This window comes from Acipenser ruthenus, chromosome 16 (genome assembly GCF_902713425.1).
Source record: "Acipenser ruthenus chromosome 16, fAciRut3.2 maternal haplotype, whole genome shotgun sequence".
In the NCBI taxonomy this organism is placed as follows: Eukaryota; Metazoa; Chordata; class Actinopteri; order Acipenseriformes; family Acipenseridae; genus Acipenser; species Acipenser ruthenus.
Window position 1 is genome coordinate 11,501,442 of NC_081204.1, and position 26,805 is coordinate 11,528,246.

Below are 26,805 nucleotides of genomic sequence, written 5' to 3' on the forward strand. Positions count from 1 at the left end.
TTAAACAACACAATACTAATGTTTTAACTTAGGAAGAGTTCAGAAATCAATATTTGGTGGAATAACCCTGATTTTCAAGCTCAGCTTTCATGCGTCTTGGCATGCTCTCCACCAGCCTTTCACATTGATGTTGGGTGACTTTATGCCACTCCTGGCGCAAAAATTCAAGCAGCTCGGCTTTGTTTGATGGCTTGTGACCATCCATCTTCCTCTTGATCACATTCCAGAGGTTTTCAATGGGGTTCAGATCTGGAGATTGGGCTGGCCATGACAGGGTCTTGATCTGGTGGTCCTCCATCCACACTTTGATTGACCTGGCTGTGTGGCATGGAGCATTGTCCTGCTGGAAAAACCAATCCTCAGAGTTGGGGAACATTGTCAGAGCAGAAGGAAGCAAGTTTTCTTCCAGGACAACCTTGTACTTGGCTTGAATCATGCGTCCTTCACAAAGACAAATCTGCCCGATTCCAGCCTTGCTGAAGCACCCCCAGATGAGTCCAATTTTCAGCTTTGCCCAACACCTGGTCGTCTAATGGTTAGACAGAGACTTGGAGAGGCCTACAAGCCACAGTGTCTCGCACCCACTGTGAAATGTGGTGGAGGATCGGTGATGATCTGGGGGTGCTTCAGCAAGGCTGGAATCGGGCAGCTTTGGCATGAATCAAGCCAAGTACAAGGTTGTCCTGGAAGAAAACTTGCTTCCTTCTGCTCTGACAATGTTCCCCAACTCTGAGGATTGGTTTTTCCAGCAGGACAATGCTCCATGACACACAGCCAGGTCAATCAAGGTGTGGATGGAGGACCACCAGATCAAGACCCTGTCATGGCCAGCCCAATCTCCAGACCTGAACCCCATTGAAAACCTCTGGAATGTGATCAAGAGGAAGATGGATGGTCACAAGCCATCAAACAAAGCCGAGCTGCTTGAATTTTTGCGCCAGGAGTGGCATAAAGTCACCCAACATCAATGTGAAAGACTGGTGGAGAGCATGCCAAGACGCATGAAAGCTGTGCTTGAAAATCAGGGTTATTCCACCAAATATTGATTTCTGAACTCTTCCTAAGTTAAAACATTAGTATTGTGTTGTTTAAAAATGAATATGAACTTATTTTCTTTGCATTATTCAAGGTCTGACAACACTGCATCTTTTTTGTTATTTTGACCAGTTGTCATTTTCTGCAAATAAATGCTCTAAATGACAATATTTTTATTTGGAATTTGGGAGAAATGTTGTCAGTAGTTTATAGAATAAAACAAAAATGTTCATTTTACCCAAACACATACCTATAAATAGTAAAACCAGAGAAACTGATAATTTTGCAGTGGTCTCTTAATTTTTTCCAGAGCTGTATATATGGAATTGTATAGTCCACCCAAAACTAAGGGTTTAACAATTTCATTGCATGTTACATTGTTTTGTGATATGATGAAACATGAAGAGTGAATGATGTGTTTTACTCTGTCACTCTATCTGATTTAATTGTTTAACAAAAATGAGGAATGATTGTTTGATCGTGATAGGTACAGTATTGCATCCTGACCTGCATATCGTGATACATATTGTATCGTCATATTAGTGTTTTGTTACGCCCCTACCCAAAATTGTGTACAGCATACACTAAAGAGTTAAAGGATTAGCAAACTCATTAGTTAATGATTTTAGTTTTGTTTTATTTACCATCGAAACTCTTAAACAACTTTTAATTGAAAGGCATGTTTCTTTCCTCTCTCTCCCTGTCCTCCAGTTTGAGCTATCGGCCGCCCAGGTGACCCACCAGGGCCGGCGAGACCTGCTGGACAGGACCTGCCAGGCTTACACCAGGAAAAGGCGAGTGCTGACCCCCGACGACCTCAAACACCTCATCGTGGACGACCGCCATGGGCTGCTGTATTGCTACGTTCCCAAGGTGGCCTGCACCAACTGGAAGCGCGTCCTGATGGTGCTGACAGGTGATGGCAAGTACCGGGACCCCCTGAAAATCCCCGCCAACGAGGCCCACGTCCCCTCGAACCTGCGCACGCTTTCAGAGTACAGCACCTCCGAGATCAACCACAGGCTGAGGAACTACCTCAAATTCGTGTTCGTCCGAGAGCCTTTTGAGCGGCTGGTTTCGGCCTACCGCAACAAGTTCACCCGGAAGTACAACACAGCCTTCCACAAGCGTTACGGGACCAAGATTGTCAAGCGACACCGGCCGGACCCCAGCGACGAGGCTCTGGAGCACGGGGACGACGTGTCTTTTGAGGAGTTTGTGTACTACCTGGTGGATCCCCACACCCAGCGTGAGGAGCCCTTCAATGAGCACTGGGAGCATGTACACTCGCTCTGCCACCCCTGCATCATCCACTATGACGTGTTGGGCAAGTACGAGACTCTGGACGAGGACGCCCGCTACATCCTGCAGCTGGCAGGGGTCAGCGATAGAGTCCAGTTCCCTTCCTCCTCCAAGAGCACTAGAACTACGGACGACATGACTGCACAGTTCTTCCACAAAATCAGCCCCTTCTACCAGAAAAAACTCTATAATTTGTACAAAATGGACTTCTTGTTGTTTAACTACTCCTTACCAACCTACTTGAACTTTCGATGAGAAGCATTGTCTTTTTTTAATGTTTTATTTTACCTATTGAACGATAGGTATTTGTGGTGGTGGTGTTGATGGCTGTGTATGCTGATGTTGAGGACTTGACATGTCTTCCTCAGAAACTGGAAGTTTAAAATAACTTGCAGGATGTTAAGCCTCTAAATATACATAATATTTGTGCAATACATCACAAACCTATTCATATAGCAGTTCTGTTAAGCAAGTAAACGCACACAAAATAGCCCATGTATAGTATGCATGTTTGAGGAGCAATTAACCCAAAAACAGACATTAGCAGAGTAAAGATGAAGTATTCCTATTGTGTGCTATCCCAGCACATGTAGAACTTCAACAAAGGCTATGCTTTTTTTTTCTTTAGGATCTATGTATAACATTGCACACAGAATGCAATACTGGAGGTTTATGTAGCTCTGCTTTGCGAGTTTGCTGATGGCCCCTAATGTACATATTTATTCAAGGCCTATTTCCATTCCAACAGGTTTAATTTATTACTAGATATATACTCTAAATTGCTCATGAGCTTGAGTTGCAAAGACTTATAAACTTTAGATGCACTATGTACAATAGTGTAGCCAGCTGTGCTTCTGCGAGGGAGAAAGTAGAAGCAGTAGTTGGTTATGATGCAGAGACTGTTCAAGGCATTTGTTTTCCTGCACCAAATATGGACTTTTTTTGGGAACCTTCAAACAGGTCAAAATTCAATTAGGTGCATTACGGGATGCTTCATCAGCAGTTTAGTGAGGGTGAATTTACATACTGAGTAGCTTACCTACTTCAGAGGAGGTAATAGAATGATTTTAGTGTTTCCAAGGAGACCAGCTTTTCTGTTTTAATGTCTCTGTTATACTGTGGCAAGTACAGTACTAGATTTCTTTTTTTTTTTCTTTTACGTACCTTAATGCTGGCAGGATTTTTTTTTTTTTTAGCCCTTGCAGGAATGTGGAACTATACATCAGCAGCAGACCTAGTCCTTAAATAATTGCCAGGAAGATGTTGTATTTTACTGTACAGTATATATGTGCAAGTTATGAAACAAATGGAAAAGATTACAACCTTCAAGACCCATCTTGTTCCTAACGTTTCATTTCTTATATTGAATAACCTATTGTGTGGTCCTGTGTGCTTCTCTCGTTGTTTCTGCTTAGACCATTATTTGACATGCATAGTAAATATTCCAGCTTCTGTAGGAGGAAGAATATTGGTGTTGCACACCAGGAGGATGAATATTTGTGTTGCACACTATTATCCTTCCCCACCTCGCGTTGCCTTTTTAGAAGATTTGTTTGCTGGAATAGTTAGTAAGCATGACAATCTAACCCGAAACAGCTGCAGAGAATCGGACTGAATAAACCAGTAGGAGATCAAACTAGTAAAATGACAATCTAGGAAAATGTACCGTAGATTATGGTAGTGTCCTTTTTTCATTTTTTTTTTATCAGATTTCAGTTGAGCTTGGTATTGTTCATAAACACGCTTACATTGCTGTATCTGGATAGAGTGCTGTTTTCCAGACTGTTAGTGCAGAGTCAGTCAATTTGAAATGAGGATTTTCGTGTGATTACTTGTTTAAAGATACAAGGTGTCTTTTGTGTAGATTACTTCTTAAACTTTTTTTTCTGTTTTTTTTTTTTAGTATTCAAAAGTCAAAGTGCACAGACAGCTAGTTTCATTGTTGCTTTTTACTCAATACGGTTGGTTCTAAAGAATTGTGAAGATTGTTTGTTACTGAAGATTTAGCCCATAGATATCTGTCTTCAAGAGGTTCCAGATACAGTGACTCTCACTCGTCAAGTCAGTCTGGCCTTGGTGGTGAATGATGGATCGGTGTGCAATGGCCTTTATACATTTCAATTAATGATAAAGTGTTCACTTTGGGGAAAAGATGTGTGTGATACATTGTAGATCCGGGACATACAGAGAAATACTTGTTCTAGACTTGAGTAAGCCAGAAAATGTGCTTGGGCAGTTTCTGTTTTCGGCTGTTGATTTGCAATCAAATTATAGAGGGGCTTCTCACTCGGTCCTGTAGCTGCTGGTTTTCATTCCAACCGAGCTCTCATTTACTTAACTAGACCCTTAATTGAACTGTTCATTTGCTTAATTATACCCTTTTACTTGTTTTCAGCTCTTAAACAGTTGAAGTGCAACTGTTTAAGAGCAGAAAACAAGTAAAAAGGTCTAATTAAGCAAATGATCAGTTTATTTAAGGGTCTAGTTAAGTGATTGAGAGCTTGGCTAGAATGAAAAGCAGCAGCTACAGGGGGTCCCCAGGACCAAGTTTGAGAAGCCCTGAATTACAGGGTGATTCATACATTGAAAAATAAGAAATTTAACACATTGTATAACATATTCACTTTTATTCAGCTAGTTCCAACATCATCACATACTGTAGTGTTAAACCCTTTCCTTTGGAATGCCGTGCCATGTTACAGATAGGGTTATATTTATTGAACAAGAATGCTGTGAATTTAAAACGTTTCAGAATGGGTGGTTTAAACAGCTGAAAATTTAAAATACTTATATTTTATGTATTAAGACGAGTGTAAAAAAAAAAAAAAAAAAATGAAAAAGACAATTTGACCTGTTTACAAACTGAGTCAAGATACTTGGATTTATATTTTGGTGAATTCTGTGGCATAATCACCACTACACAGAGACCCCCCTACAGCAGGGGTTCTCAAACTCTGTCCTGGGGACCCCCTGTGTCTTCTGGTTTTCATCCCAACTGAGCTCTCAGTTACTTAACTAGACCCTTAATTGAACTGATGATTTGCTAAATTAGCCCTTTTTACTTGTTTTCACCTCTTAAACAAGTAAAAAGGTCTAATTAAGCAAATTATCAGTTCAATTAAGGGTCTAGTTAAGTAATTGAGAGCTCAGTTGGGATGAAAACCAGCAGACACAGGGGGTCCCCAGTTCAGAGTTTGAGAAGTCCTGCCCTACAGTATACCATTGATGCAGGCCAGAGTGACTTGACACATGTGGTTAATTATTATCTTTTTAAATATTTTCTTGTTTCATTTGTGTGTAATTGTCTATTGAAAAATCACTGGAAGTTAATAGTATTTTTATTGAGATGTTGTTCTAATTTAAATAATACAGGTACTTATCTTAAAGTTGTTCCAGTGATTCTAAGCATGAATTCAGTTGCAAAAGTGAAATCGGTTGGAGCAAAGTCAGCTTCATAATAGAGGGAGGTCTCTCTTCACATGATTATAAAACAAATAAAAACGTGCCCTTTTTATGTAAAAAAAAAAAAAAAAAAAAAAGTGTAATGAAAGAGTGCATTTTTAAAAGAAAGTTAAGATGGTTCATGTCTTGGACTTTTTAATAAAACCTGTTGAAACTCTCAAGTGTCTAGTAAAACATATGTTGACACCCCCACCCCCACCCAAGCGTCCAATAATTTCTACTTGGCAATGTAGGTTTAATCCAATTAAACAATAATACTCTACTGAGCAGGCATTTCCAGCCAAATAATGGATGGAGGCGTCAGTGAAGCAGCCAGCCTTTCAGTAAGGGTAGATTTAACTACAGGCACAGATTCCTCCGTTCTTTTTTTACAGTCCCCCTTGTTATGTTTGGTTGTTGGTTGTTTTTTTATTATTATATTTGACAAGTCTGATAAGATATGTGATACATTAAAACAGTAATGAAAAGACAAGGGAATCCACAGTTGGTTGGAATCCGGGTCTATTAAACCAGTTAGAATTATTTGTACAGGAGGTCCTGTAAGTTAGGAGTTTTGCTTACAATTGATGGACAAAAATGAATATTTACTATAGAAATTGTTTTGCCTTTTAATATAACTAGTATAGGGTATGTTTCCAATTAACTTGGCTGTTGCCTCATTTTCTTACTGATTTTAATGTGTATCAAATCCTATGTAGGCCCACTTAAACAACTTCAGTCTTTAGTATGTTTATCTTTATGGCATGTGCTAAATATTTAAAGAGTGCTCACATTTAAAAAAACAATAATACATAAATAAAAACAGGGTCCTAAATAGGATTTAATAATACAAATAAGAATGTGGCAATAGACCCCTTTTATTTCTGCAAATGTACTGAATAGTAAGTGTTTCCTTTTTGGTAGTCGTTGGGCCAAACTTCCCATCTCACTAGAAATCCTCATTCTGGAGCTCGCGAAGCGAAAGAATTACCGGACAACACTCACGAGAGAGGGGGACATTCCAATTGCCACCCTAGAGATGACTGGAGAAGTGTGAGGGGAAGTGGCACTAACCTCAAAAACATGACAGACAATTTCAAGAGGTGAGGTTAATATTTTCTGTGGCTAAAACACGTTGTTTATTTAGGGAAGTTACAATGTTGAACATATGTGGTCATTTGAGAAACACGGGTCAAACCTCATGTAACTCTTTTATATATTTATATTGTAATATTTAATGAAACTAACTAGCCGCTGACCCGGTCACTGACCCGGTCACATGCAGCTCTTGAATCTAGCTGGCAGTAGCATGTGATACAGAGGTCACAAATGATGTGTTGCACCAGTTAAATAGTAATCGCTGCTGGTTGTTGTTCAATGTGGTCTGGTACTGAAAAATCCAGAACTACAAAATACTCAATGTCTTCAGTCTAAACATTTGTGTAATAATGTATAGAAGTTGCTTTTAGTAATACTGTAACATTGAAGATTCGTAGATATACTTTACAAACCAGGGGCAGTAATGGTTATATGTAATAATATGTTTACACTAACAGCACTGCTCTGGGTTAGGATGACCGTATCTATCCTATCTTGGCAAGCAGTAAAAAGTCAGTTGTTTCTGTTATCACCACTGGATATTGTGGCTAGCAGGATCTCAAAATTATGTAAAGAATTTGGTACGTTTGACACCCCATTGGCAAACACTGGGGATCTCTGGATGGTATATTATGATAAATAATTTAAACAAGCTGCTTGCTACAATGACATACATAATCCCATGATGGCTATTTTGACAAAATGGCTGCCAAAACAAGCATATCATTTATAAATTGATCACGTCTTTTAAAATACACACAAAGTGATTTACAGACCTCAGCAATTGCTGAATTACATTGCTAGCATCCATCTTAACTTGCACTACCATTACAGTGGAGCAAAATAACTGACCCATTTTGATTCCAGGCTTCTCTATTGGAACCAGAGCTCAGGAAGTTCTTAATTCATTTATGGAAATGAAATATTATAATATGTTGCCTCCAGCTATTTTGAAAAACAATTTCTCAAGTGTCAAATGTAACATTGTCTTGTGATGTAAATGCATTGCAGGGGGTGTATTTAGAAATTCAGGCAATTACAGTATGTCATATGCATTTATTTACTTTTAGTTTTTTAAAAATGTATTTAATATACCTATTAAATGGCTTGATGTAGTAGAATTTGTGTTCAAGATTTAAGTTTAAGGCAAGCAATTAGTTCTACTGTAAAAGTTCACCACAAATCAGCAACAAAGAAAGCAGCAGTATATATGTAAGTATATATCATATTTCAAAGCCTTTCTTGATGTTAACTCTTTTAAATGATGTTTTTAGATGCTGGTGTGCACACGTGGTTCCCTTCTGCAAGGCTGTTGAAGAGGAGCTCCCTGTGCACATGGATTATGCTGCCCCTCTTCAGCCATGGTCTGTATTAGTCTGGGTACTTCCTGCTACAGATTAAATGGTTTTCTGAGATCTAAGATAATGATTAAAGATGCACGACACAATGGTTGCAGTTGCATTCAAGGATAGAGAAGCTCTGAGTAGTCTAACTTTATAATGTTTGCTTCCACATTTAACTGCCATATAATATATATATATATATATATATATATATATATATATATATATATATATATATATATAATATAATGATGTGCCAGCTTTATTTCCCAATTGTTCTAAGAGTGGCAACACCCTATAGCATGAAGTATTGGATCCCTTGACATCGACCCAAGCCCTCCAGTAAAATTTTAGATGTTAACAGTGCATAACTACAAAGTAGACCAATATGGTTTTGTTTAATGAAATATTTGCAAATGGGTAGATGCAGTTAAGATGTGGAATGCCTCAAAACCCTTTTGTTAACTTAAAATATATATATATATATATATATATATATATATATATATATATATATATATATATATATATATATATATATATATATATATAAAATGCATAAAACATACCATATTTTCATGTTTGTTTGTTTGTTTTTTTATAAATATATATATATATATATATATATATATATATATATATATATATTATATATATTATATATATATATATATATATATATATAATATATATATATATATATATATATATATATAATGTTGCATGTTATTAGGGCTTCTGTTTTTTCCAGTTCTCGCTCATGATTTAAAGCCTCTGCGTCATTTCATAATTCATGTTGATACAACTTACCATCTAATTCATGAGAAATGGGGGCTAAACTACAAGAAGTCGTTTTGATCCCAGTTTGAATTTCTCTTTTTCCCTGACATGAAAATAGAAGTTGACCACATAATACAATAGGCCATTTGAATAATTTAAAAAAGCACTGAAACGCCACATAAAAAAATCAATTCCAGGACGTCAAATCATTTGACACCAAATTCGTCAGGGGATTAAATTAGATTTAACATGTGAGTTTGGTCACAGTCCAAACTCTCACACAGGGTTTAGGGATAAAGACTCTTATTGTTGCTTCCCGTATTGTCTTAAGGGCACAATACTCTCTAGCAAACCAGAACTGGAAATGGCAAGTACAGGCAAGTACAAATATTTAAATCATTTTATTTGTGCTTGCAACTGAAAGTTATACATACACAAAATTACATTTTAAACACACAAATGAGACTTTCCCTTTGAGCCATGAGACTCAAGACAGGCCATCCAAGAAGGGCTGCTCTAGATGGAGCCCCTAAAGCCTCTCAGATAACACATCAACAGTGTATAGGCACAAACATCTGATGACTCGGCTAGATTGTGTTTTCATAAGTGCACAGCTGTGGCGTTGAATCCTAAATAATATTATTTAGATTATGTTGAGAATCATAAATGAATTATAGATATTATAATTGTTTGATACTGCACAGTTCTGTAATTCATTCGTTGAGTTGACAATAATAAATAGATTTCAAATGTTATACTTTCTAAATATTGTACAGTTGTGGGGTTGAATCGTAACTCTTATTCCCAGGGATGTAATCTTGACGTACTATTGCTCTGAAATGTTGTTTTGCAAACTGATCTTAAATCAGACCTCAAGCATGAAAAAAAATGACAAATGAAATGGCTTGAAAAACATTGAGGAAAAAAAAAACTGTCTTAATAAAAAAAATATGGATACAACTTACTTTTTTGACATAGCTATACCAAATAAGACTGCAGTAAAATGTGTTCTAGTGAATACACAGGCAGAGACGCAGGACGGCAGGCTCAGTTGCCTGGCTTGACGTCCGCTCCTGCGACCAGTATGACCAGGCGAAAGCAGAGCGCCAGGAAGCCTGTGCCCAGCAGGTCTCCCAGCGCGGTGAGGTAGGGGATGGAGAAATTATCAGGGTCCAGACCCTTCCGCCACATCAACCGAACAATCAGGTCTGCCACGTACAGCAGGATTCCCACCTGTGCAAAATCAATACAAACAAACACTGGGGATCCTGTGTTTTCAATGGTAGAGTTCACCATGAGGGCTATTCAATTTAATACCACCTTAAATAACTTCAAATAGGCGCCCACCCCCCACTTGTAGCACAAGCTATTGAGTTTATGATGACAACCTGTCTGGCTGCCCGTACTGCAAAGTCACACATATAGTTTATATATCTAGAGATGTTCTGTATTGTATCATAAATACGCCTACACACTTTATGGGGAAGCTTATTTTTGTTTTCCAGAGCATGCCTATATAAATAGCACCGCTTAATATTTACACAGACTCTATACACATACTGCACAGCACATAGGCCCATGGTCACTACGCTATATACAGCACATACAAACTAGATGGTCTATATCTGGGTAGGAAAGAAGTAGCTATACCTTTTATCTCCAATTCCTGTTTATATTTTGGGCTAGGGGGAGATGGCTGTGCTGTTCCTACAGTACTTATGGATTTCCTGTTACATTGTTCAGCCACTGTAAGCATCTGACATGTTTGCCAAATCTGATGATTGTAGAGAGTTTTATATTGGAAATACAACTGCATCTATTATTAATTAATAATACTGCAGGGGAATTAATCACAAAAATAATGTAGACAGCAGGTCCAAAGCACAAAGGGCATGAGGTTTCAACATAGTATTTGCTTGTTTTACAGGAAGACGTTGTTGTTGAACACGTTTGGTGCTTAACTAGGGTTACCTGGTAAGCACCAAACCATTACCCTTAGCCTGAGCTCAAACTTTAATTGCGGATACATTATTCAGACTTTTGGTGATGCATCTCCAATTCATTATTGCATTTTTTCTTGAACTTTTCTTTTTCACCAAGTTGACCTACACATGACGCAATAGCTGTCTATCATACCGGATTACGATCAGCTAGGTCTGACAGGTCTTTACGGAGAGCTGGTTGTAACAGTGGGAGCTCTCCAGAGAATGCCCAAACTGAAAGGAAGGGGCAGTCTCAAGTAGAGCGGGTGGGAGTTACTGTGGTTTTGTACCTGAAGGAGAGCAGCAGTCAAGTAGAAGAGGACAAAGGTGAGAGTTACTGCCATGTGGCCTCCCTGGAGCAGGGTGATCGTGTACAAGAACACCAGGTGACCAGGGACTACCAGCAAGAACAGGACACGGGCTGATCTGGAATTAACTCCTGCAAAGGGGAAAAGAACATTGCTTTTACTGCAGCACAATGACTCCGCTCTGTTAGGAATATCAAGGTTGGCTACAGATTTTACACATAATGAATTCATAAACGTTGGTCACAAAGTAACGTACAACAGGGTGTCCTGTAAGTGATGCATCAGAGGCATCCTTGATAATACCTGTCTTCAGTTCCTTTAGGTGTGAGGTATCTTTAAGCAAAGGGGAATGAATTCAAAACGGTAGCGCAGATGGTGAATGAAGGCTGGCCTCCTGATTTAACAGAAAACATTCTTATCGCCATGATATGAAATGGTCACTGATGCCTGATGTATGGGGACCCTCTGTATTATTATAAATGTGTAATATGCTTGTTTTTTTTTTTATAGCTTTGTAATACAATACAGATGGACCACTAACTTCACCGTGTTTCTGTAGCATGTATTTGTCAATACTTTTGTCATGTTGCTTTCTCCCTCACTTGCAACATCAGAAAACTGTATTACCAGCATTCGACTAGCATGTGTATTTTGTCAATATAATAAACAATAATCATGATGTTTAAAACCGGATTGTATTTTGATACATAACAAATTATTTCTACTGTCCTGTGGTCATAAGGCCTCAGTTTCCAGACAAAATGGCTGTAGTTCCAACATGCTTACTTTTGTTCTCTGTATTTCCATTACCATGTAAGGTTCCCAGTTTAAAAATGATAAAGCCACTGAAAAGAAAAGGGTTGTTACATAAAACATACACCTACATCTGGCAACCCTAACTATAACATATAAACTACATGAAAAGTGTGTATATTACGCTGTACAGCTGGGTGTATGGTATGCGTTCGATGCGTTCATCCACTAACCTGAGGAGAAGAAGGTAGTGCAGGGGTTGGGCCAGTGCTGCCTCAGCTTGTAGGGCAGAACCCCAGGCATGCTCCAGAAGTGGAGGTAGGTGGAGATTCGGCTGGCCTGGATAGCAACCAGGTTCCCTCCAACACCTAGAGAGACAGAGAGGGAGAGGGGGGGTGTATAGCAATGAAACTGCTGTAGAGGTGAGCAGAATATATGTTTTAAATTTGTTGTGGTTTGTTTTTACAATATTAAAATAAAACAACGTACTGCTGTGTTATATATTATCCAGTAATCCATCGCGTATCCACCCATCACATATCCGCCCTAACCGTTTATCCGCCATGATCAATCTCTTCAGCAACGTTAGTTTATTATTGAACAGAGAAGATTAGTTCAGAGATTGTAGATTGTAGATACTGTGTTGTATGTGCTCCGTGCGCTGCCACTGCTGGTGGTGTCACGTGAGCTGTTCAGGTTGTTATGTATATAAATCCTGTTCGCCTGCGGGGCGTATCAACTTCAACCTCCGTCTCGGTCTCCTGCCTGTCACTCAGCAGCGAATACACGCACCCACACTGTCGCAAGCATGCATACCCTGTATAAGGGATGTTTCTAAATAAGGGATTTAGGGGAGCTCCCTAATAAAAGCTTGATCTCAAAACACAAAAATTGTGTGAATACAGGAATTGTTACAGTTGTGTATAACAGTATTTAAAACATTTATCTGACTTTATACATATCTGCTCTTACTCTGGTTCCACCGCAGTCGGATACGCGATGGATTTATATATATATATATATATATATATAATTTAATACAGAAGGAAATGGCAGTGCACAGAGAGGATATACTGTAAAATATAGACGTTTCTACAGAGGTTTGTTTTTTTAAAGTGTTATTTTCTACACCTGGTAGCTGTATATTGAATTGACATCATCGCTCTCAAAGTGATTACAACGTTTATTCCCCTTAAAAGAAAATCAGCCAACACAAGCAAGCAAGCTTTATTTTTGGGATGAAGCCAGATGTACTCTCGGATCTAAATTGGCAGTTCCTCATAACCCTGTAATGATCTGATACCGCCAAAATGTTTAAGACAAGTGTTTCTCCTCTTTAATCAAGTATTTTGGAACTCCCTGTGATAACTGCATCTAAGTATCAGTTTGCAAAACCTACAGATTTACAGGAGCAGCATATGGACTAGAAAGACTAAACCGATCTCTAGAAGTATTTCAGTTTATACTTTCATTTCTTTTCAAGTAATAATGGTATAGGCATGTATTTAATAAAAAAAGGCTTCAAGTGCCCTGCAGCAGTCCCTTTGATAGAAATGCCAACGTCTTTTGCTCAATTGTATGCATTAATACACAGGAGGGGAGATGTACTGTGAGAGCAAATTAAATAAAGAAACATTGTATAAACTAAGCACAGATAGCAAGAACGAGAAAGGAAATGTGAACCAGACTACATGTTGTTCCAATGTAATAACTCCGACAAGCCACTGTATTCATCTGAACTACAGTTTGACATTTTCCACTCCGTTTACATTTAGAGTGGTGACAAGCTGATATATATTTCCATGATTTACTATCAGTCTGACAGACAGATCTTTAACCACATCAAATCAACTTAAATGTTCAGTTCATGTTCAGTTTTAGACTTTAACATAATTCTACACTTTTTATGCCCAATTATTTCACCCCATTTATAATGTCCAATTTGGTTTCCTCACTGTACCTCCTAGCAACAGCTTGAGATAACTAAAGGTCAGTGGATGTCCCACAACCAAGCCTATTGGCTCTTTACACCCAGGCACTTTAGAGCGGACGTTAGCTACTGGCCCACAAAGGCCAGCAGGTGTCTGCTTGAGCCAACCCAGGCAATGGCCAGTAGGGGCTACTGTAGCAGGCCGAGGAGAAAGAGTTCCTGCTGATTTATTTCCCTGACCCACATTAGTAAAGAATGACCATGTGCTAGGTCAATGTTGTGTATGCATCACCATGTGTATAGAACTATTTCTAGTATTTTTGTAAACATTTCCTTAATGCCACACCACAGATCAGGACTGATTGGAAAATTAGATGATCACACTGAATGTGCAGAGAAGTCCGTAGTCTCTTAGCAGAATTAAATCCATCCATGCCTGCATACATACCATTTATAACTGGGGTAAAGACTGCCATTCCCTCAAAGTCAGGTTCTGTCACAGTTTTGTCCAAAATAAGACCACCAATACTGTAAAACAAACAGAAAAAAAATAATGTGAAAACTAACGCAAAAGCACAATGTTTCATTATTTGGTGTTCGCTGTGGTTCCTCAGGCTACTTGCTCCGTTGACTGCTGTCAAGCTGTTTCTGAAGATGCTGAATGGTGTTTGCTACAAACATCGTTCAGTATCCTCATGTGTGTGAATAAAAAATGATAGGTATCGGTATCAAGAAAAGCTATGCATTTGTTAAATACAAGTTTGACATACAGAAAGTTTGGAAAGACGCAGAAGTATCTCCTTATACCGAATTCCCAGAATACTTTGTGCTAAAGAATGTCCTAACCAAGTTTTATCATAACAGGTTAAGCGGTTCTCATGATAAAATCTTACAAAAAGGCTTTTCACCTATTTGTCTGTTGGTGGGGTATACAACTGGTCTTGATTGTGAGGCAGCCCCAAACCTGTGCAAAGTATTACCGGTAGTGCTGTTTCTACTGGACCAGATAGACTTGGAGGCTAGACATGATTATGAGAGCTCTATTTAGCCCTAAGGAGTGCTTTAAACTTATTAGTTTTAAAAAGTAACTGGAGGCGCTGACTGAAACAAAAAATTATACAAAAATCAATCTAAGGAAGACTCATTAGATAGGAAAACTCTGACCAAGTTGCTCTTTAAGTTAAAAAAAATAAATAAAATAAAATACAAAATAATAATACATAAATAAAAAGAAAAGCAGTTAGTATTACTAATTAGTATTACTATTATTAAAACCTCACTTTTTGTAGTATTGGAAGGCAACTGTTCAAAACGTTGTGCAAAATATCTAATTTTAAAACTCATTAAAATAATAAATAATAATGATAAAGTGCTTTCTTGCATCATTTTTTCCAGTACTGGCATGCACAAACAAATAGCTGGCAACCGGCAAGCCACTTTTACCAGCTTTTTCCATTCCTGCTATTTTGATGAGTTTTGTATATTGGCACTCTGGCTACAAAGCTTTTCCCAAACTAACCACAGTACAACGCACATATATCACCATGGCACAACAGGCCCTACCTGCTTATTGACATGGCGACAATGACAGGCTGCCAGCCTGACTTCAGCACCTCTCTGATCTGAGGGCTTCTCTTGGCGATGACCACCCAGAGTGGGATCAGCACAATGAACAGGACACAGACCAGGGGAGACAGGTAAGAGATATCTGAGGGACCACAACAGCAAACACAGGTGTTAGGACAGTGAGACTGAAATAAAATATATCACCATTATATTTCAATATGTTGTAGCTTGTAATGTCTTTCTCTGGTAAGGTTCTATTGCACAAGCTTTGACGTTGCTTAAGCTTGGCTGACACCTGGTGGTAAACAGTTGTAAGCACTAATAAAAAAATGTTTAATTTGGTACTACAGAAGAAAAAAAAAACATGGTTCCATATATATTTTTTAACATATATAGGGCCATATACACCAGAAATCTACCACCATGCTAATTTAACACTTTTGCAGAAAGAAACCCACCAGTTAATGTTAAATAGCTTCAAATAAAACAACTATAATATTTTTAGTGCACTTCCGTTCAAACAAACACAATTTCACAACAGGACTTGGGTAAACTGTGGTTTTATGCAAATACAATTATCCCACAATCAAATTCATAAGTAAAAGCAGACCAACGTTTAGACTATGTCCATAACCAATTTAACTTCAAAAATTCTGTTTATATCAAAACGTACAGCTATGGCCAAAAGTGTTGCATCACCTAGAATTTTGGGATCGAGACATAATTTAAAATGGAATAGTCTACCGGAAGCCATAATAGTAGTACAATATTTCATGTTAGATTCCGAAATGTCACATTTTTCAATTTGTCAGTTTTTTCGTGAAGCATATGGAAAGCTACAAAGCGGTATGTAATCCGATATGTTAACGTAACATTATTCAGCAGGTTTCATTCGACTTTATGAAACAAAATGAGTCAATTCTATAGAGTGATACAAAACTTTTGGCCATAGTTGTACAGTGAAACACAGACCACGCAGTTGCCTACTATTAACCAGGTAACCACCTTACCTTTATATTTGTAGAGTGCAGTGCTAATTCCGGCCAGCAGTGAAAGGGTTATCAGGTCCCCAAGACTGGCTGCAATAGGCGTGGCCACATTATCAGGGTTTATCCCCAGCTTTCTGGATGCAATAACGACCCCAATCATGACCAGACCTAGAGAGAGACAGAACATTAATATTATCATAAAAAGAACACAATGATATACTACTAATAATAATATAACATCAAAGGTGACTTAACATTGCCATCAACAGGAACAAAGTGGCACGGTTTTACTGTAGTCGATAAATACTGTAAATTAAAAAGATACACCAAACTTCCACAGAGGCCAAAATGAGGGTACTGACTCAATTGAAATAGCTGTCTCAGCCCTATCAATCTACTGACAATTACATTGTGTCAGGAGAATATTTTTAAAACAGCAAACTACTGCAAACCTGCCTTGACTGCTTACCTAGCGACAGGGCAGCTATGAAGGCAGTCGTGACACTGCTGGCACACAGAACCGCGGCCTGCTCCAAATCAATGTGTCCTTTAGATATAAACCCCAGAACGACAGCCGCTACTGCAGCCAGGAGCCCCACCACGGTGGCCTGGACCTGTGAGTGCAGAGAAGGGTGGGGGATGAGCAATTGGAGAGTATATCAGCTCTTTAGGGGTAAAGCAATTAATTGTGATACTTTCAAAGGTTTTGTATTTCATGACTAATATAACTACATAGCTTCTTTCTACCACATGATTTACGACTGATTAACAACTGTGATTTATAATTATACATTCATCTCATTTAGCTTTGCCTTTTAACAAAACCATCCACTGTAAGATCATGTTATCAGGATTGCTCATTATACAAAGTAATGGCTTTTCTGATGTGGTGTGGTCAACGTGGATAGCATGTTAAAAAATGTATTACTGTAACAAATGTCCATTTAAATTTGGATCAATTTCAGCTGAACGGTTGCCAAGACAAAGCCAGCGTTAGTGTTACCAATCACAGTCCAGAAATCATGTATAGTAGATTCTGAGACCCTCAAAAATGTGATCATCTCCACTCCATCCCCACCAACAGGAGAAGCACAAAGTGTGTAATATGTTGTACCCAGCATTGGTATTTCAAGATCAGCTTTACAGTTTACCTGAATCAGGGCTAGGTTGCAGGTAGCCATCCTCCACTGTTCCCGTGCGTCGTCCATCTGACCAGTGTTTGACTAAGAAAAAAAAATATATACCTATTTGTCATGAGTTACAGTGTGCAGTCGTGTGGCTATAACCTTGCTTTATCTTTATATATTTGGGGTCATTGTACTTCATAATATTTTACACCCCTGTTTAAATTTAAAATCCTCAGAACAGCTGAAGAGCGGTGAGCTTCCTCCAATCTCACAACCAAGCTAATTAGTCCTTTACACTCAAAAGCTCTACAGAAGATTTCGGTGAACCACCAGACCCTGCAGAACGAAGGTCAGCCCTGCAGGTCTTCGCTTTGAGCTCATTAGGTACATGGCCAGTAGGGTGCGCTGTAGCCTCCCTAACTCATAGGGAGGCAATGCTCTGTTACTGTTATAATGCATTAACAATTTTGCATGCTATAGTGAGGTAATAAAGCACTTTTTTACAGTAAATAAATCTCATTGTTGTTTTTAGAATATATTTTTGGCATACTAACGTATCTAAATTATTTGTGTTGACTTGCCTCTGAATACACATTAACCATGAACTTTCAAATATTTACAGTCCCAGGTTTGAAGCTGTATAAAGAGGTGACTTATAGCCATACAACAAGACTTCACAGGGAGACATACACTTTATATCATCTTATACTCACTGCGGTCGACAGCCTGGAAGCCAGGGTCATTTCAAGGTTACCCTTCAATCCCACCAAGGCTGGCACCAGGATAAACACTTCTGTGATGGTCCTGAATACCTCCCAGTGCTGAAACAGAACATTATACAAGTAGGTAATCGCAGAGTGAGTTTATTATTAAGCATACATTTGTGTGAATTTGGAAATTTGCTACTTCAGCTTCTAATATTGCACACACTATTTCAGATGCTGACTATATTTCCAGTGTTATGGAGACTGCTCAGGCAAACTGTAATTGTAACCTTCACATCTACCTAAGATGGCCACCATATTGGGAGCATATGACATTTGGTTTCCGGATTAAACAGACTAAATAAGGTGTAAAAATCTAGTAATTATTTAGTCTACACATCATTCATGGTATTTGGTTTTCAATTCTTGCTTTGTTCCTGTTTTTCATTGCATCCTTATTTTTTATAAGTTTGACCTCAGTAAGGTTCATAGCATTATTATCTCTACTAAAGACCATTAAACAATGCTTCCAGTTGGTTCCCCACAAGGGTTTTTTTAAATCAACGTGAGGCTGAAGGTAAGAGCGCGAGACTAAGCTTCCCTGTGGCGAAGAAAACGAAACAAAACATCAGAACCAATGCATCTCGTTGGCAGCAGCAATTAATTTAGCTTGCCCATCGCAATGTAACTGTCAGCAAGGAAACTCACACAGAAGTAGGTGATACTAATAATCAAATTAGCCTCAATCTTTTACCTTTTGTACATCCTATTTATTCTCTTTAACACTTTGAGATATTGGCTGTATACACAACTGTATTCTGTTCTATTGTGGGTATCGAACCCGAAAAATCAACCACTTGACATTGTGTCTTTGTTAAGCGATAGTGCCCCTTGAAATAAGCTCTTTGACCGCAGTTGACTGCGAAGGAAGTTCTGCGTCCCGAGCTGAAGGCACAGGTTCTAACGAAAGTCAAGGTCAACTACCACACTGAAGAGCCTTCATCGAGGGTACACTTGTCCTTGACCTATTCAAAATGGCTGGCTGGCAGCCATCTTCTTGCTTTTGCAATAGCAAACTGCAGCAGCAAGTCAGCGATGGGTAGTAGTAACACGTAATGCAGGATACAGCTTGCAATATTTTTAGAGTACACAGAGGTGCCTCCACTACATCCCCCAGCACCTCACATGGGATTTGTAACCCCAGCATGATATCATAAATGCACTTACAGAGTTTACCTCATCTATAAAAAAAACAAATACTGTATAGAATTAGTAACTATGTCTTACTGTGAAATGTGAGCATGTACTGAATGGGTGGCAGGTGTAACAATGGGCATCTTGCCAGCCTCTGTACTGAGCATAGAAATTAGAGATGAAACACTGGGCCTTGTGAGCCCACAACCTAAGGAAGTGCTATAGATACTCACATGTCTGGAAACCTTATACTAAACACTTCTCTCACAGTAATTCACGCCTCGGTTGACTGAAAAGCTTTTTGTACCCGTGGGCTTGTGTGTGCATAACATCAATGTGGGTGAAGCTGTATAATGGCAACAGGACAGTGCTTATGGTACCAAAGTTGGTAATGTGTGTTGAGTAAATATTAAGGGTGTGCCGATGCTCGTATTTTTCAAGTAACTGCCTTTTTAAGAAGTATTTGTCAGCAGGTATTCAATAAATCCATTCAGTAATGTGCTGATTTAAAAACAAGAAAAGATGATCGTCCATCATCTTTACAGTTGAGTACCAATCAACAGCAATTCATTTCGGTGTTTTAAAAGCCGTCTGGAAGCGAATTTAACTCATTTTTACTGCCATACCAGGGCTGTAAACTGACAATAAAAACGTGTTGCACAGCTAGGAAATGCAACCCTAATTCATTATGTAAACGTGACCTTTCCTAAAATTTAACTTGGGTGCTTCCGCAGTGCAAACGCTTTGTCGAGTTTAATCAGAGAGTACATTTTAACCAGGATTACAATCCCATAATTCACTGCAGAAATGATGCATTATTAAAAAGCTTATTCCTAAGAAAATGTCATTTAAACCTACTTCCTCTTTATATATTCTGAAAACGTAGCTTGGTATATATTCGAGATCTCAACATATTTGCCATTGACGTATTTTTGACTCAGTGCCAGGGAAATGGTAATTGTTTATGTAAATCCATAGAAAGTAACAATGCATTTGGCAGATCCCCAACAGTAAATCATCACCTAGGGTCAGCTTGAGGAAAAAACAGAAAGGGACTCTTATCAGGCTTTGTGAGTTGATCAAATACTCTGAACAAAGGCTAACAACTACATCTAGTGCCCTATATAAAACAGTACTAAACAGTATCATATTTAGCCAGCTGTGGTTATCAGTTTGCTGCTGTCAGGTAGGAATGTGTCTCTGAGAGGGCTCTGATATGAGGAGGGCCTGGCTGTGGAGTTAATTTGCTTCACAGAGTCAGGAAGAAGCTACACCATTGACAGTAGATTAAATGTGGCACCATACACAGTACAGGGGCTTGACAAACGGGGTGTAGAGTCTGCACGGGCAAATAGGATGGATTGTCAGTCCATGTGACGAATCTTCAAGGCATATGACTTACCCTGGAGGGTTACAAGACTATTGTTCAATGAGTATATCTGAAAGTTGAAAGCAGCAAATCCTGTTCCAAACTGCCCTCTGTCTTAAATGTGTAATCCTGCTAGTTGTGCCATCACTGTCCAGCTTTTATATTTTTAACTACAGGCAGTATAGGCGATTTTGTATACTTGATGGTTTAGTCTTTCATCATTTCGTTACTTTCACAGTGCTTGTTTTTATTTTCATTTTAGTTCTGCTTCAGCTCTGGGTTTGACTTAAACAGGACCAGTCACGTGACTTACACCAGTCTGCTGTTGCTATGCTACCCAAACTGCCATTTGCGTCTATTCATCTATGTGGAGGGACAGCCCCATTTGCACAAAAGTATGTGCAACATAGTATAGGTGTTTACAGTTTTACCGTACATAGTAAATATATCAATTGATCGAAGCAGCTAGAACACAGTTGAATTAGTTATGAGAACATTATATGATTTTTTTTTTTTTTAGAAAAAGGAGAATAAAATGTTATGGTTGAAAAACAGCATTGAAATGTAAAAGATCCTACAAAGCGGTTTCTCACTAGTGTTCTATGATACATATGAAAGATATTCAGAAAACACAGCGTTGGTCTGAACACATGGGTGGAAATTGTAACACATACTTGTATTATATCCATCACCAAGCCAGCTGCCACCATGCCGAGTCCAGCCACCAGGTACGGCAGGAGAACTTGGGTGGCGATACTCCAGGAGCTTTCTGGCAGGAAGCCATTGGCAGACTTGGTTAGCTTACAGGTGAAAGCACGCAGCTTCTTCCCCTGGAAGCAGAACTCCAGTTCCAATTGGGTAACAACCATGACTTGGCTGCTAACCCATGCTCAGGAAGCTGGTCAAAAGAAGAGGTTCACCCAGAACTGCCTCCACCCAACGGGCTTATTGAGCCGGTCAACCAGAGTCAGAAAAATGTTTGGCTTTTTAACTCGTCACGCTGTCAAACATTCCAGACTGAACTGATGTATCTTACAGACTGAATCAGATCACAGACGTCTGGACCTGGAGCAAGGTTGCCCCCTGCTTTGGTAAAAGGTGATTCAAGAGCTCCTCAATACTGATACAGAAATATTCCCATTGATCCACATCAACCTCTGACGTCTTGGTAAGGTGAAAGTAATCCAAAAGACTATCAGCTGTATTTTCAAACATCCAAAAACAAAGCCCAGTTTTCTTGTTCCGATTAAAAACGATAGAGCTGATTCTGTGCAAGGTCACAAAAGGACAGGCAGTCGGCAGAGTCTTTGCAGGTGACTGGCATCAGTCTGAACGAGGAGTCAGAAGGACATGCAGTTATTTTCTTACTGCTTGTGCCTGTCACGAACACATGTCTCCTCACTGGTCTTTAGGCAAGGTGTGTGATGTCACAGAGGCATGTCCGATCATTCTGCTCACACTCAAAATAGCTCCCTGCCTCCCTCTAAAAGAATGCCGATACACAGTCCAATCAGTTTCTAAAACAAACACTCTACTCCTGCTGTCACTTTCAAGATGCTGCTAGTTTCCTAGAAGCTGGGATGATTAGAAAGCACTGCAGCCAAATTTTAAGCTAGTGTTTAGTCACTGATGCTGCAGTGAGGAATCCGTGACGAGTTAAGAAACCTCACTGCATTTTGTTTATGTGGAGCAGCCGGCTCTAGAAACACAGGGGTCTGTAGTACATGCAAACACTTTTTATTGCTTTATATAATGCACAAAAAGTCAGAAGTACAGCCAGAGCAAACATTATTAATCGCACAAGGCTGTATATAATGTATTTTCTTTGTACTAATGAGTTGCATGTTAATCGAAAGCTATAAAATACATCTTCTAACCTCCCTTATCATGCCATTAGGGATATCTAGCTACTTCAAATACAACACTATAGAACTGAAAGTGTATCCAGCTTCCTGGTGCCTAATGTGACTCCACTGGTTCAGCACATGGGTAGGCAGCTGTAACGGATGTATTTACTCTAAATGATTAAGTGCTCTAGGACACTAACGAGAGGTGTACCTGGTTAAAGGTAATAACCAAGGTTTGAACAAAGACCTGTACTGAAATAGCAAGATTGTCTACCCATTTTACCTACAGCACAGGAAACAGTTAGGTACAATATTTATTTGACCTACACAATGAATATTGCAAGTTATTCATGATGGTGTAAATAAATCTGCCTCAGGAGATATGCTTCAGTATGCATGCCTATTTATCCTAAAAAAAAGTTTCTAAGAGAGTATAGTAAATTAATGAATATGCATAAGAGAATATTAAATAAGTCCGAAATTAAAAGCTATGGAAATGTTGAATTCACCTGAAGTGGCCTCTGCATTGCGACTTACTAAGCAAGATCGCTGTGGAGCAAAACAATGTCTTCAAAAGGCAAGGGGAACACTGTGTACTATGCATTTGTAGTTGTGCCAGTTAATCAATAGTTAAATTCCACTGATGGCAAACCACGCATCAATCAATCATCATTCATAGTTATCATGGGATTACACCTAAAAAGAAGTGGTTGATACATACATACATACATACATACATACATACATACATACATACATACATACATATAGCTCTGGCAAAATGTAGACAGCATTCACACTGTTCAAACAACGCTGTAGACTTTATACGCTGCATACCAACCATCTGTCCCAGACTAGTCCAGAAAGAGATTCTGGGGTGGGCATTCAACACGTCCAATGTATTTTAATCGAACAATTACTTTTATTCCGTCTCTCCTCTTTTGTGAGAGATAGAGCACTGGTATAGCTTTCAAACATCGTCCAAGATGTTTATTTTTACAGTCAAGTATGCCTAGATACATTAGGGTTAAATAGACATAGGCAATTAAAATAAGAATGTAGCACATTTCTGAAAATATACCCTGTGGTAGTTCACAGTAAATGTTTCATTTTTAGGCAAAATTCCCATGTTATCGACCCTGTTCCTTTTCATCCAAACCTTCTACTCACACCGAACCCCAGTCACCAGCGTCCTACCTGGACATGATCCAGCACCAAGCCTGCCATCACCATGCCCAGCCCTGCCAGCAGGTAAGGGAAGAGAACCTGCAGGCCGATGGCTACTGAAGACTCCTCCTCAGTCTTTGCCATGGCAACCTTCTCCTCAGCCTGCCTCTTCTGTGGGGCTTGGGGTGGAAGCACAGCATCCTGGCCCTCTGAGCTAACAGCTTTCCTGTCGTTGTGTTTGCTCTTGCCTTTGGACTTTGACCTCTGCTTGGACCGATCTCCATTTTTCGATCGGCCCTCTTTTTTCCTCTGTCGCACCTCCTCTCCAGTCATGGTGACCCACTACTGTCCTAGGATTCCTGCACAACACAAATAAAGATAAGAATTTGTTTTCAGAGGGTGGAGAGGGTGCTGTTACAAAAGCAGATATTTTTAAGCTCCCCATACTTTCTGATGTTTTCAATATTGTTCATGTTGTATTTAAATTTTTTTACTTTAATTAAACATAACAGCTACCAGAAAATACAGTGTAAAAGATTAAGGGATTTTGTGACTCAAGCTTCTTTCATCTCTATGGAGCGATGAATGCAAAATGTAAACACTACTGACAGTACTGTACTTCCAGTTTAGATGGTACAGTATCAATCTGATTCTGAAGTAGAGCAGTGTTTCAGGACAGGAGAAAAACGAAGTAGAAACAGAATATGTGATAAAAACCAGATGCACACGTGACAAGACACACGATTTATGAGACAGTGTAATGTTATGACGAAAAGAAAGGTTTGGTAGATGTGGCAGTCTGCTTCAACAGACTTGACGTGTGGTTTTAAGCTATACTATATACTGTAATGCCCTGACTGTACGTTTACATTCCTTCAGCCTGGAGTAAACCACAATACACACACAATACAATTTAAAAAAGCGCAGTGTACCTTAGATGTGTGTAAAAGTGACTGCATCCAAAACGTCAACCTCCTTTCCTATTTACCGCTGATTCTTTAAATCTGGTCGACATTTGAAGCTGACAACATGATTAAACACAAATGCCTGTTGCATTTCTCTCTCGAAATCAGCCCGCCAGGAAGCTCCAGTTTGTTTCTGGTACCTTTTTTTTATGAATGGACAGCACTGGGAAGGAATTGCAACTCGAAAAATACAGTTTTAACAAGAAAGTCAATGCAAACGCGCAAGCAATTGCGTTAGGGAGACGTGGTGATGCAATTAGCGATGTCTTCCTGTTTCGACCTGGATTACCGAATAGGAAATTGCAGCTCCAAGACCACCGCTTTCTGATTTGTTTCACCGAACTGCGCATCAACCAGCAATCTTGTAACCGATTGGTTTTCATCTGAATACAGTGCAGCCCTGTCCCCTTGGATTCAAATTCGGTTTGAGGAATTGACAAAATTCTGTGGTGTTCAGAAAGTGAAAGTCACCACTTAAGTTGTATATAACGCCGGGACAAGTCACGCTATAATTAATTATACATTTATGTTTCATTTTACTAAAACAAATAATTCTATACATAAATACAAATGTATGCACATGACCAGACAAAACTGCACATGTAGTGCATGTATATATATATTTTTTATTGTAATATTATCCACATCCTATCCATTTAGAAGTAAAATAAATAGGATCAAGGACCTTGAGACATCTTTAGCATTCATAAACCAGAGGACCTGGTGTGTGTGTGCCTTCCAAAGGTCAGCCTCTTTAACCAGCACTGCTGTTGGTCACTATCAAGGGCAAAGTGCTAACCAACGCTTATTTGAAAATGTAGGGCAGTCAGACGTTCTATAACAAATGTTTTTCATTGCCTGCTTTTATTATTAAAATACTGAGTTGATACAGAAAGCACATATGACTGTGTGTTGGGTTAGTGTGCATGCAAAAGACGAGCTGTGTAACTCATGCCCTACAAGGCAGGAACAATGCAAATTACAAAAAAACTGTTTTTTTCTGACTGTGATCTAGAACAACAATATTTGTATCTTGTTTGAATATACTTATTAAATGACATTATAAGGAGACTTGTTTTGCTTGTTACTCTCTGGTGGCATACCTGGACTAAACCATTCTATTTAGCTTCACAAACTAGTGATTCACAAGCAAAATCTTCAAGCACCATCCAAAGAGAAGACGGCAAGCGTAGGATACACACGGCAGGATGGCAAAAAACAAACAAACAATGAATTACATTGCAGCCAGATGGTTAACACTGAAACCTGTTTCAAATCCAGGATAACTACCGTGCACGGAAGACCAGTTTTATAAGTGGTACACTTAAATACAGTAGCATGCACAAGGCACTTGTCCATTTCATCAACACATTCACTTAGCTATCTAGCTCCAAGGCCTATAGCCCTGTGCTGTGCAGTTTTTAAACAGACTTCCACCAATCAGCAAGGATTCAGCCCTAACTAACTAAACAGCAATGTGTACAGACTGTAGCTAATCAAAGTTTTCAGACACTTCAAAGCTTTGCAGTATAAGCAACACAGTACACTACAGGAGGTGCGTGGTGGTTCTTTTAAAATCACACAATATTTAAAAAGCAGTACCTTTCAGCCGCTGGGCCCTTCAATGCTTTCAGTGCGGAGTCAGTAACAGTCAGCACTTTAAGCCACTCTGAGTAACTAAATACCACGGAGGCACAAGTGAACGTCACTTCATATGGGAACAGGCTTCAATTTTAGACCAGTTGGCACAGTAGGACACATGGGCCTAGTTTGTGTTGAGACAGTCATATGGAAAGACAAAATCTCATCCGGGGCCTGTGGCCAGTTGCATACAATGCTTAAGTATTCCAGGAGTCCAGCACTTACAATATGACTTTAAAGAAACTGGGCCAAGTAGTGACAGTA

General features: G+C 39.0%; 2 protein-coding genes across 5 annotated transcripts in view; one reads left to right on the forward strand and one right to left on the reverse strand.

Annotated features, from left to right (window-relative positions):
• The window catches only part of LOC117411976 (carbohydrate sulfotransferase 11-like), a 42,365-nt gene extending 37,157 nt beyond the window's left edge, over nucleotides 1–5,208 (forward strand). The window contains exon 4 of the mRNA XM_058988795.1: nucleotides 1,747–5,208. Within this exon, the coding sequence (XP_058844778.1) occupies nucleotides 1,747–2,592 (846 nt within the window). The 3' untranslated portion in view covers nucleotides 2,593–5,208. The remainder of the gene's footprint in view (nucleotides 1–1,746) is intronic.
• A 4,176-nt stretch (nucleotides 5,209–9,384) lies between these two features.
• LOC117411842 (solute carrier family 41 member 1-like) lies at nucleotides 9,385–26,616 on the reverse strand. 4 transcript variants are annotated; one of them, XM_058988792.1, is made up of 11 exons: nucleotides 26,503–26,616; nucleotides 23,966–24,294; nucleotides 18,368–18,475; nucleotides 17,679–17,750; nucleotides 16,997–17,141; nucleotides 16,549–16,695; nucleotides 15,536–15,680; nucleotides 14,421–14,500; nucleotides 12,276–12,410; nucleotides 11,272–11,420; nucleotides 9,385–10,232 (listed from the first exon to the last, which is right to left on the reverse strand). In XM_058988792.1, exons 2-11 carry the CDS (start codon nucleotides 24,266–24,268, stop codon nucleotides 10,047–10,049), a joined length of 1,470 nt encoding a protein of 489 aa, XP_058844775.1. In that variant the 5' UTR covers nucleotides 24,269–24,294; nucleotides 26,503–26,616; the 3' UTR covers nucleotides 9,385–10,046. The 4 variants fall into 4 exon arrangements, with proteins under 4 accessions (XP_058844775.1, XP_058844776.1, XP_058844774.1 ...); XM_058988793.1 differs by lacking the exon at nucleotides 26,503–26,616 and adding an exon at nucleotides 25,041–25,198; XM_058988791.1 differs by lacking the exon at nucleotides 26,503–26,616 and adding an exon at nucleotides 24,868–25,197.
• Between the last annotated feature and the right edge of the window lie 189 nt (nucleotides 26,617–26,805).

Excerpts from the sequence above, each read along its gene's own strand:
- LOC117411842 (XM_058988792.1), bottom strand. The coding sequence starts at position 24,268 with ATGACTGGAGAGGAGGTGCGACAGAGGAAAAAAGAGGGCCGATCGAAA. Across the intron at positions 17,142-17,678 it reads GCAACCTAGCCCTGATTCAG|GTCCAGGCCACCGTGGTGGG; the intron begins GTAAACTGTAAA and ends CTGCACTCACAG. Across the intron at positions 10,233-11,271 it reads TGACTGCTGCTCTCCTTCAG|GTGGGAATCCTGCTGTACGT; the intron begins GTACAAAACCAC and ends GATTTTGCACAG.